At 47.6% G+C, this 12,081-nt stretch overlaps 1 protein-coding gene and 1 long non-coding RNA gene across 17 annotated transcripts in view; one reads left to right on the top strand and one right to left on the bottom strand.

Annotated features, from left to right (window-relative positions):
• MTMR3 (myotubularin related protein 3) overlaps window positions 1-12,081 on the bottom strand; it is a 136,133-nt gene that overhangs the window by 4,176 nt on the left and 119,876 nt on the right. For 6 of the 15 annotated variants that reach the window (XM_027575169.2, XM_027575161.2, XM_027575160.2 and 3 more), the window contains 9 exons: window positions 9,880-10,075; window positions 8,872-9,057; window positions 6,234-6,404; window positions 4,982-5,127; window positions 2,769-4,188; window positions 1,954-2,007; window positions 1,500-1,610; window positions 956-1,044; window positions 169-195 (listed from right to left, as the gene is read on the bottom strand). In XM_027575169.2, coding sequence (XP_027430970.2) covers window positions 169-195; window positions 956-1,044; window positions 1,500-1,610; window positions 1,954-2,007; window positions 2,769-4,188; window positions 4,982-5,127; window positions 6,234-6,404; window positions 8,872-9,057; window positions 9,880-10,075 — 2,400 coding nt within the window. The remainder of the gene's footprint in view (window positions 1-168; window positions 196-955; window positions 1,045-1,499; window positions 1,611-1,953; window positions 2,008-2,768; window positions 4,189-4,981; window positions 5,128-6,233; window positions 6,405-8,871; window positions 9,058-9,879; window positions 10,076-12,081) is intronic. The other 9 variants (XM_027575165.1, XM_027575167.1, XM_027575166.1 and 6 more) reach the window with 5 other exon arrangements.
• LOC113912248 overlaps window positions 1-12,081 on the top strand; it is a 61,784-nt gene that overhangs the window by 40,536 nt on the left and 9,167 nt on the right. The window lies entirely within an intron of this gene.

Here is a 12,081-nt window from a genome sequence, read left to right as displayed (position 1 = left end):
CAGCCTGACTCGGGCTGCTTTGGTTTCCCCCTAAGCCCACCTGCCTGCCTACGCTCCCAGCCCCAGGCTTCATCCCAGTGAGTGCAGAGAGGGGGAAATGGCAGCGTTAGTGTGGAGAAGTTATTATAGATGTGCAGACATCACAGACAGGTTGTTGCAAATGCTCACCACGTTTGATCAACACGGTCAGTGTCCCTGCAAGGAGGGGAGAGAGAGCTCAGAAGAGAAGCCAACCAAAGACATTTGGGCTTGGGGGACGGGGCAGGGAGATATACAGTCCTGAAGCATCATTACTAGACAAAGAGGTGGTTCCATTTTCTACCTGGGTTCACTCATGTGGGTGAGCGATGTCAGGATTCAGATGAACTTCCTATCCCAAGAACACTGAACATCCTCCAGTCAGTCACCACCCCAGCTGGGGCAAAGCATCTCTAGCAACTAACTACCCCAATCAAGAAAGAAGTCAGGAGCCTTAAGGATTGAAGACTATGTCCTCTTCTGTCCCTACCAGTCCCCACAGCTAGGTCTCCTCACTACTGGCACAAGGAAAACGAGTTTGGGGTCAGGGAGCAGGGTAAGGAGTAGGAAATTGAAGTTCCCTGCCCATAGCAGGAAAACTTTTTTTGCTCATAGCAGCCATGTTGAACGGGAAGAAATGGTAGTCTGGGTGGTGGCTGTTGCTCTAATCCAGGAAGCAAAACAGAACAAAAGGGGACATCATTTGCACATTTTAAAATTCAGTCATGATCACTGTGAATTGGGGGGGAAAACCCCACCAAATGCAAACACCAATTTCAGAGGCACAAAAGATGAGTTGGGGGCCTACAGACCCCAGGATCTGCCTCAGCTGGGACACCGCCAGCCAGACGCCTGCATCTCTCCAAACTGCAGGCTCTGCGGGCCAAATCTCAGCCTCCAAACCCGGTCCCCACCCCACCACACCCTCAAACGGCACCTGCAGTGGTGCTTCCTGCTGGCGAGCCAGAAGGCGCTGTCGCACGCATAGCAGTGGGCAGCCAGGTGGTCCGGGAGCCAGCGAGTCATCTGTAAAACAGATGGGGCCAGGTCAGTGACGGGAGATGGGCCATCCAGCTGGAGCCAGCAGAGCCGTGCTGGGGGCGGCAAGAGTCACAAGGACCATACTGACTCCGGTGGCAGCGACCCAGCAGGTTGATGTCAGCAATACAAGAAAGGCGCGTCCAAATCGTTTCCCTAGAGGGGACTCCAAACTCCCCTGAGATCAAGTATCAGGCAGCAGCACCTTGGGTCGCTATGAGAGCCAACAAGGCTCCAGTTCACAGAGGCAAGGAGGAGAGAGGACCGGCTTGCTGAGTCTCCCTGGCTCAGAAATTCTAGGCTTGATGGGGATTCACAGAGGCTCAAGGCTAAGTGTGCTATGAGGTTATTCCTTGGCCAGGGGCACGGGACAGGGATGGGGGTGGAGGAGAACCATAAGACAGTTGCATGGACGGCACTCAGAACAGGGGCTGAGCCTGTACCTCTGTGTCCTGTTTATCCACCTGCTCCCAGCTGGCTTCAGAGAAAATCTCTGTGCTGCAGCGAGACAAACAGTTCTGATCCAGATTGCTTTCCGAGTCGGGAATTGACGTCTGTTGGCAAACAAACAGAGCTGAACAGAATGAACCTGGCTCCTCCCAGGAGAAGAAAGGGCTTGGTAAAGAAGGGAGCACTGGGGACCTCAGGCGGGCCTGAGTATTAGGGCGGCCAGATCTGCTGGCGCCTCAGCCATCAAGAAACGGGTTGAGCAGGTGCAGAGACAGGGTTGAACTCAGGTGGCAGAGAGATGCACAGGTCTAAGGCTGTGTGCAGTGACTGCAGTGAAAAGATGGGCCTTGGGTTCCAGGAAGTGAGTGGGGCAGAAGTGACCAGGAAGGCGTGTGAACTGAGTGTCAGCTGTTCCAGTGAGTCTGTTGCTCCAGCCCTGCCACTTACATCTGCGTGTGCGAACTGAGTGCTTTGGGCACGTCCTCCTTTCTCTGAAGGACTCTTTGGGAAAATGAGAAACCATCATTAGTATGAAGGAAATACAGAGAAGTCAGTTCGAACTGAAAGTCGTTGGATGAGCCCGCCTTTCATGTACGCTGACTGCTTCAGAGCCAGGTTCCTGCTTGCATTCGAACACATCAAGTCAGACTCAGCGAGCGAGGAGAGCATCTCCCTGAGAACCGCCCCCTCACGCAGCCTCACTTCCAGTCACCAGGCCCCATCAGTGCTAACCCCTCCACAGTGCCAGAAACCAATCCCTTCTCCCCATTTCTACTGCCATCAGCCGCCAGAGGGCAGGTACAAACATTTGTTAAACTAAACTTTCACAGCTACAGCCTGTGTTTGGGGCGGGGGGGCGGGGGGCACTCACAGTTTACTAGCTAGTGGGGTAGGACAGGCATTACATTTTGACAGGAATATTTGACACTGCTCTAATGTCATTCTGCCCAGGAGTTCATGCCCTGTCTTAAAACATGATCCTCTCTCCAAAGAGATCTGACCAACCACATACCGAGTGCTCTCTTCCTTATTCTAACTGCCTCAACAGGACACCTGTGGCAAGTGAGCAAGGCAGGAAAGAACACCACGCAGACTGCCATTCACGTGGCTGAGGCTGATCTCCAGCCTCTCAACAGGACTGCTCTGGACCTTTCCAATTCTTGTAGAAATCTGTACCAATCACTGTGCACTGGGCACAAAGAGCGCCCAGCCTCAGTGTGCCCTCTCCTTGGGCAGTTATGGAGGCACTGTGGTCTACTCACCACTTCATCCCCAAAGTCCCCATTGAAACGGAGGGAGCTGGTCAGGTACTGGCTCTCCAGGCGACTCCTCAGCTCCTGTACTTGTTTCTTCAGGGTCTCCACTTCCTGCTGGTGGCCTGACTCGATCTGACGCAGGCGCTGTTGGATAGTGTCCGTGTACACAGGCATGCCATCGTCGTCCAGGTGGCTGCGGGAAGGCTGGTCGGGGCTGCCCGCTGTAGATGGCCGCCCCGGGTGGCTGTGCAGCCACTTGTGGTACAAGTTCCTCGAGTGTAAGCGGGCAGAGCTGCAGCTTGTAGCAGACAGCTGGCGGCTCAGTGAGTCCTTGCTCCTACCAACCTCCCCATTGGTGCAGTGCCCATTGGGGGTGGGGTGCTTCTGGAGGGTGCTAAGCCCTGGGGGCTGCTCTAAAGCCTTATTTTCGGTCTCTGGGGCACCATTGCACACCAGCCCCTCTTTACATTCGGCTAAAGGCAAGGCACAAGGAGAACGCACTGGGCTGTGGGTGCTGCCAGGGGAAGTCCTATGGACCACAGATCCCACTTGGGGCCTCTCAGCTAGGGTCTTCTCTGAAGGCCAGGGCTCCATGGTTTGAGGAAGCATGTCCTTGCCACTGAACCAGCCACTGTTCACCAGGCAAGGTCTATGATGGCCTTCGGGCCCACCTTCTGACTTGACTTGATCTTCTATTAACATGTCCATCGAACTGTCCGTCTCTAGTCCTCTGGCCTCAAATGGGACTTGGGAGGGCAGCAGAGAACTCGACTGTGAGGTACCATAGCCAACTTTTGCATCTACTGGGATTGGAAGAAACGCTTCCTCCCTATCTTCTGTAATAGCTCCTATTCGGGGCTGTTCCACAGGGACCTCCTGGGCATCCTCTCCCCTGGGGGACTCCTGGAGAAAATGGGGGAGAACACTGTGCCCACCCTGCTGCTCAGCAATACCCCGTGAGAACACGGAAAGGCTAGTGCCTGGATAGTTCGCCAGAGCAGCATCACCCAGTTCTAGTTCTTGAGGAAAGATAATGGCCGAGCCCTCAGGGGTCTTCACCCTGATGATCTCCTTTTCTAAAAGAGCCTCCTCTTTGACCTCCTGCATCTCAATGCTCCCCCTATGGGCAGGCTCCTCTATCCCAGTCTCCTCTTTGGTGGCCTCTTGCAAAATGTTCTCCATCTGCCCCTCGGCCACTCCAGCTGCAACAGACAGCTCAGCGCCGCCCAGCACTTTGGTTGGCTTCCCCAGGCTGTCAGGATCGAGAGGCTCCTCCCCAGGACCAGCCAGGCTGCTCAATTCCAGTGAGCGCCTGTGCTCCTGCCACTTCTCATTCAGACTTGGGTCACTGCTGCGCCGACTGGCTAGAGGCACTGTGTTGTCGCAAGCTGTAGTCAGATTGTCAAATGATCTAGTCTTTGGTAGCCTAAACAAAAGGAGTTAGAGGGAAATGAGAATCTGAGGCTGTTCAGCGGAAAGTAGGAGACAATCAGTTTTAACAGGCAGTTGTTTCATAATTGGGTCCACTGTAGCTACTCAAAGAGCCTTGGCATCTTTTAAAGTGAGACTCAGACGGACAGAAAGGCAAAAAACTCCAGGATGGGCCCTTCTAGTCGGCAAAGTTCCTCTCAACCCACCCCACTCGCCCTGCCCCGCCCCGTGTCCATATATACAAAGAAACGAACAGCAAATGCTATGTTTAAAAAACGTTCATGACACTGCTCTGTTTCTCCACTAGTGGCAAAGGAAAGTAGCATTGCTGATTTTCTGCTATTACAATATTCTAAATTAATGTATTTAGCAGTCTGAATTCAATAAAGTTAATTCTCAAGTGGCAAAGCCGAACTTTCTATATCATCTGACAGCATTTGCCTTTCAACCCCCAAAAGACAAATGATAGCAGAAAGGCAGGGGCACAGAGCATGGCTGAAACTCAAGCCAGAGGGTCACAAGGAACCCAGAGGTTTGCTCCATCACTGAGAAACCGCTCGGTGCATGCAGCAGAACAATATAGTGTAGGGCCCAACGCCCTTCAGGAAATGAGGCTCTTATGGCCTCGAAGCCTGAAACCCTTATACCCTCTCTGAGAAAACCTCAGAGATCTAAGCGAGACGTGTGGAGCCAGACAACGTCATGATCTCTAACCATGCCTGGATGTGCCCCAACACAGAAGTACACCCATACAGGACTTGAGGCCTCAGCATCAACCCTGGGCTCACCGGCTCAGGGGCGGATCATCAGGGCTGGTGCCAGGGGCCGGATATGGTGCACAGCTGTCGTCCACGGGGGTGGACGGGGATGGGCAGGGCAGGTACACTGCACTCCAAAGCATCAGGTTACGCACGTGACACACAGGGTACAGCACCTGAGAGAGCAGTGGGGATACAGGTTTAAACAAGTCCCAACAAGAAATGAGGGTCGAAAACAGTCACCAAGGTGAAACACCCAACAGGTCTGCACCAGCTACATTTCTCACCTGAGAGCCTCTTGTGGGCGTGAAAATCTAAAGGATTTCTTTTTTTAAATCTATTTCTCATTAATTACTTCTTAGGTCCCCTTTATTGAATGACTGACTTTCGTATCAGCTTAATTTGTTGCTTTTACTTCATACGAAGGTGAGTCATTCCACTAGATGGTGATTGTGTTTCCTGGTACAAAAACGTGGCTTCAGAAGACACTGTCAAACCTGTTTTATAGGATCATTTAAATTAATCATGTGAAAAGAAGGGAATTTTCTTCTTATATTATGACTTCCCCAGCAGTGAAGCAAAGAGAGAAGCAGTTAGTGTAAATCTTTCCTCTGACTACTTAAATGTAGTGAGAAGCATATTAATAGTCCAGTGAAGCAATATAACCTCTGATTAACTTCCTTTTGACTTTAGAATTTGAGATGCATTCTGACAAAAGGAACGTTACCAGGTATCAACACAGATGTGCGTGCCTCCTTTCCTCTGCTTAATAGCAGGTGTCCCTTTGAAGAAAAAAGTCTTAAAAGGGCCTGCCAGTTCTCCACGGGGGCAGAAAATCACACCGACACACATGCTAACGTCACACACACTCTTCTCCTCTCTGAGACAGGAGCTGCAGTGCGTATCATCACCTGAGGACACTGGAAGGGTGCCGGGGGCTTGCAGGGACACCCAGGGGACGACTTAGGTTCCCCTTCCACTTGTTAGAACATGCCGAGAGTGAGTTATGCTCTGACAGAGGTGCCAGAAAAGATTCGTGTCTGGAGTGCAAAATAGAAATGTGTATTAAATCAAACCACCCTGAGCAAGAAGTGGTTAGCAGATCAGAGCAGTACTAGGAAACAAGCCTTCCTTAGGACAGATGGGGAAAAAAGGGAACCCACCCACCCAGAGACAAGAGAGATGCTTTTGAGAAAACAGTCACTACCGAAAACGGCGCCCATAGGTCTCCAGCCCCAAATTCCTTCTGCTGGTCGGAGAGGAGAGGCTGAAGGATACATACGGCTTCTGACTGAGATGAGTACAGGAGGTTTTTGAACGCCTTGTTGCCTGCCCGAAGTAGCGACCACACAGAACACGTCCGTTCCTGAGTGTGCTTGTCCCCTCTCTCCTTAGCGTTGTTGCACAGGAATGTTCCAAACAGGCAGGAATAGGTATGTTGCACCAGTTTCACCTGTGGGAGTCCAAAAGCCAGCCATAGCGTGTATGTTCTCCGGGGGAAGGGTAGCCCCGCTGAGCCCCACGCTTCCCCAACATCCCTGAGAGCACCTCAGGATTCACACTCCATAAGGATGAGGGAACCAAGTAAGCCACAGAAGAGCTGCCTCCTCACAACACCAACCCCAGAGCGCCAACCCCAACCACTAACATTCCTGAGTCAAAAGAGCAAAGACAGATTGCAGGCACCCCATTCCTCTTGGCCTCCCTGGCAACTAGTATGGCAAGTCCTAAGTTAACAGCCACACTCCAGAGCGACAGATCATTATCACCCGGGTACAAGAGCAGGTCAGTGTGCAATGCAAGTCTGAACTGAGAGCACACTTCTAAATAACTTTTCACTCAACGAATCATTCCTGAGCATCTGACATACCCCAGACATTTCTATGGGTCCTGAATAGGAAACAACTCTCGGACAACTCTCCTGCCCTGATGGAGCTGGCTCTAGTTGTGGGGGAGGGGTGACCACTGCTGTGGACCACAATAAGGCAGGGTGAGCGGACAGGGCACAAGCAGGACAGCAGGAGAAAAGTGAGAGAGCAAGTTAAGAAGGTATCTGAGGGGGGAATGCTCCAGGCAGAGGCAACAGCCAGCACAGTGGTCTTGAGGTGAGCGCATGCTTGCGATTTCCAAGAAACAGAAGGAGGCCAGTGTAACTGAAGAACATTGCACAAAGAGAGCAATGGTAGAAAATGAATCTAGACAGGTAACCTCTAGGACAGCTCTGCAGGCCATTTTAAGGACTGACTTTTACTCTGTGTGAAATGGAAAGTCATTGGAGGTTCTTAAGCAGGGGAATGATACGGTCTCAATCATGTTTTAGAAGGATCCCGCTAGGGGCGCCTGGGTGGCTCAGTCGGTTAAGCGGCTGGCTCTTGATTTTGGCTCAGGTCATGGTCTCAGATGGTGAGATCAAGCCCCACATCAGGCTCTGTGCTCAGCAGGGAGTCTGCTTGAGATTCTCTCCCTCGCTCCCCCCCCCCCCCCCCCGCTTGTGTGCTTTCTCTCTCTAAAATGAATGGATAAATCTTTAAAAAAAAAAGATCCCTCTAGTTGCTGGGTTGCTCTTGGGGCAGGAGATGGTGGTGGTACCTTGGACCAGTGTGGGAACAGTGGAGACAACAGGAAGTAATCAGGTTTTAGATAGATTTTGGAAGCAAAGCTGCAGAATCTGCTGACAGACTGAACGTGGAGTGTGAAAGGGGGAGGATGAGAGTTGGGCAGGCCATATAAGTTTCTGCCCTAAATAAATGGAAGGACTGAGTTGCCACCTGGTGAGGCTGATGACTTCTGGAAGATCATATTTTGGGGTGGGGAGATGTGGACATCAAGAACCAAGTTTTGAACAAGTTAAGTGTGAAATACCATTAGGACATCCACGTGGAGATACTGAGCAGTCACAGTTGGGTATGAGTCTGGAGTTAAGTGGAGAGATCTGAGCTGAAGACGGAATTATAAATGTGAGAATCATGGATAGCAATCAGAGCCATTGGACTAGATGAAATCCCCAGAGAGGCAGTAAGATACAGAAGCACATTGGAGGCTGAGTCCTGGAGCATTCCAACTTCAGCACTGGGAAGGTATTAAGCAGCAGCACAGGAGACAAAAAAGACCAGCCGGTGAGGCAGAGAAGAAGGAAGGCAGAGTTTGTGCTGGCAGTCAAATGAAGAAAGGGTTTCAAGAAAGGTGTGATGAAACAGTGCAAAAGAGTAAAATGAGGACAGTCAAAGATACAAACCTCCAGCTATAAAATAAGTAAGTCCTGGAGATGTCAAGTACAGGATGGTGAATATAGTTAATAATACTCTACTGCATATCTGAAAGTTGCTAAAAGAGTAGGTCTTAAAAGTTCTCACAAGAAAAAAAAAATTTGTGTGGCAATGGACATTAATTACTTATTGTGATTATTTCACAATATACACAAATAGTAGAATTATTATGTTGTATACCTGAAACTAATGTTATATTGTCAATTATACCTCAATTAAAAAAAAAACTTTTTGGGGTGCCTGGGTGGCTCAGTTGTTAAGCATCTGCCTTCGGCTCAGGTCATGATCTCAGAATCCTGGGATCGGGCCCCGCATTGGGCTCCCTGCTCAGCAGGAAGCCTGCTTCTCCCTCTCCCGCTCCCTCTGCTTGTGTTTCCTCTCTCACTGTGTCTGTCAAATAAATAAAATCTTAAAAAAATAAGTAAAAAACTAAGTTTAAAACAAAGACTTTATGCAAACCTAACATACCTACATTCACTGAATAAACACACACTTCTCAGTGTTTTTAATTAAAACTGGGACATAGAATGGCTCCTTATTAAATTCTAAAAAGAATCCATAGTTTCATGTGAAAACTAGCCCGCTACCATTTGCGTTAATACCCCCATAATTTTAGAAGGTCCCCAAAATGAAGAATTATAAGCCCAAACTCACAAGGAATGCTTCATTGAACTCAAAAGAGCAAGGAAATTGCCTCTGAAGCTGATGAACACAGTCAAGCCACTGCAGAAACACTGGGCAGCGCTCGTTCAGATCATCGGAGTTCTCCCCATGACCACACCGGTCAGCAAACTTGTGGCCAAAATCCAACCACTCCATCTCCACGAGGACCTGGAAACCCTGCAGGGAAACACCCAGGAGAGACCATTCGTACTTGGAGACTATGACAGCCCTAAGCCTGTCAGGACTAACAGCAATAATCCCTTTTAGCAAACTCCCAGTAAGCCCAACAGGAGGCCCTGACCCAGCCCCATAGCCAAGGGTTCCATGGAATGGAGCTCAGGGCAATTTCCTACTTCCCTCAACTCCATTCCATAATCATCAAAAGGGTACTAAGCATTTATCTAAGCCTTTCCTGAATCCATACTTTCATTCACTGTACAGTATAAAAGCCACATTTTTTCTAAATTTTTTTTACTTTTAATTATTTTTATTTTTATTTTATTTCTGTATTTTGTGTTATACTTACAAAGTCTTAATTCTAATAGCTTTCCCTACCCCTAGATTTACATGTATTTTAGGGCACCTTTATGGCTTTTCTTACATCTTTAACCCAACATGTGGTTCTTTCAGAGCAGAGCTCTTTCTCCACAGAACACTATTGTGATATCCCGACCCATTATCATAATGAGCATGCCAAGATCCTTCTATAGTAGCCCTATTTTCCTGGAGTAGCCAAAACTTTTCCAAGTAGATAGACTGCAAAGGAAAACATGTCTGTATTTCTCAATACCTTGTTATACACATTCTGCTCCATTTTAAATGGCACAAGAACTACGGGAGGCACCACCACAATTTAGCTCAAAGTAAAGGAGCAAGGGTTTTTAAAACAAATTTCACTTTCCTTAGGTCTAACCACCAAGACCAAAACTGATCATAAAACCCTCCAAGGTTTCCCCACTCATACTGACGTACCAAATCCTACTCTTTGGATGCACTCACCTCTATGGTTCGGTAATATGGATCCAGCAAGAGCTTAGCCAATGCCACAATCTGGGGAGTGCGATCCCAGCCATCTGAGCAGTGCGCTAGTACCGGCCGCTGATCACGATCCACAGCGTGCACTACCAGAAGTGCCGACTTCAGAAGCACAGACAGGTGATGGAGCCATTTTGTGCTTTCAAGGGCTGAGAGCCAACTATAAAAATAAAAACAGAAGGGGATAAGGAAATGCTGATTTTTATGATTTACTGCATCATGCCAAATACCCGTGAAATTAAAAAGCAATTCCCAAAGATCTTTCCCTCCAAATAAAACTGCCAAAACAAACAAATCTCTGTCTTTATAAAGCATGTACAAAGATGAGGCTTTCAGACCTATTATGCAATAGAAGACAGCTTTAGAAATAGGACAGTAATTAATAGAATTTTTGTTCCAAAAATCTTATGGCTAGTTTCTGAGAATATCTAGTATTTTTCAGTCCATGGTAGTTATATATCCAGTATAAGCAGTTCTTTCTGGAGTCTTCTTAAGGAAATGAAGCCACTTACGACATTGTAAAACAGAAGGTACTTATATTTAATGATCAGCAACGACGCCCTACAAGTTCTAAAAAAAAAATATAGAAAATTCACACAAACATGCCATAAGGAGATGTAAGCCAGATGCCACAAACAAGAACAGTGCAGACAACAGCACCTGCTCCACACACCCTAACACCTACCACTAAAGTCTTGAATTTCTATGGACTAAAACTGAGTGAGCCCAAGCTAATGACTGAAGACTCAAATAAATTAGTATACCAATCGCTACATGGTGTTACTGGACTTAACACAGACTGAATTCAGCAGGGATCTAGAAGAACCTTTTTTCAAAAAGACCTTTAGGAAGTATCAGATCCAAGAATTACCCCTTGAAGTAATCACAAGCTGATCATGCTTGTTTTTTTAACTGTGTTGACATTTTGTTTCTTGTGCCCTGTCATGGATTCCACTCTCTACATGCCCACCCCCGAAAGCTCTGATTTCTCCAAAATGTGATCGGATCTGTGGTTCCACAGCCTCAAGCAAGTGTTGAGAGGCTTGATTATAGCTGATATCATCACTACCAGGGCTTCCTTTGACTCACAAGGAAGGCTTCAGTACTGCCTTATGATTTGCTGCCAAATAGAGGCAAAGCATTACCTTTTTCCTTAATAAAATCCCCAGACATTCATGTGGACCAGGTGAGGGCCAATTACATCTTTCTGATTCTGGATTTAAAAAAGAGCTTTTTAAGAAAGAATTTTAATATATGGAAGATATTTGTGATCAGGTAGTACTGATTCTGTCCCTTTCATCATTTTATAAATAGGAAAACTGATACCCATAGTAATTAAGCCACTTGGCCAAAGTCACACAATTAGTAGCAGATCTTCTGAGACCTTAGTCAGGCTCCTTCTATGCCCCACCTCTGGGGAAGAGAGCACTACTGGCTGGTTTCTGTAAATGCGTAGCAGATACAAGTTGCTAATCCCCAAAGCAGAGCAGCAAGCTCATTCTTTGGTCAGGCTTTTTCCCCAAAGACAACTGCTTCACCCTCTGGGCTGATTCCAACTGTGATGAATCTAATCACTTACTACCAGGAGTTAGTACAAGTGATTCAGGCAGCCATCTGATTGAATAAATCAAGGAATTCTGCAAAACTTGATGTGATCAGATCTACTGACTAGAACCCAGGGAAAGAGCTATGGGCTCCAGCACAAACACCAGAAAAGAGAAAATTCTGTCTTCTCTGGCTCCATTTCTGGCTTCCTGAAAGAGTAAAACAGGGGCTTTTAAATATTTATCTGTCCGTATTTGTTTTACAGACCATTCCTGCTAAATTTATCTTGTATTCAACCAGTTCCCTTAGGGGGAAGGAGTGTTACTTCACCTATCTCACTACAAATGCCAGCCATTCATTTTTAATAACAAAAATGTGGTAATGTTCTTAATAAATAAGAGGGGGTAGTTTAGGAATCAGAAGCAAATGTAAAAGGAATTCACTGAATGGCAAGTTTAAAGAAAGTTTAACCCTTTTTTACAACACGATGAATAAATTTTGACTTTCAAGTAAAATGTCCCACCCAGTTCACAGCAGATTAAGTGTCACCTACAGGACATCAAAAACGAAAGAATTAAAAATGAGCCAAAAACAATGTAGAAGAGAAGAAGTCCCAGGAAA

This window comes from Zalophus californianus, chromosome 14 (assembly GCF_009762305.2).
Source record: "Zalophus californianus isolate mZalCal1 chromosome 14, mZalCal1.pri.v2, whole genome shotgun sequence".
Lineage (NCBI taxonomy): Eukaryota > Metazoa > Chordata > Mammalia > Carnivora > Otariidae > Zalophus > Zalophus californianus.
This window is presented reverse-complemented; position numbering and strand designations above follow the sequence as displayed.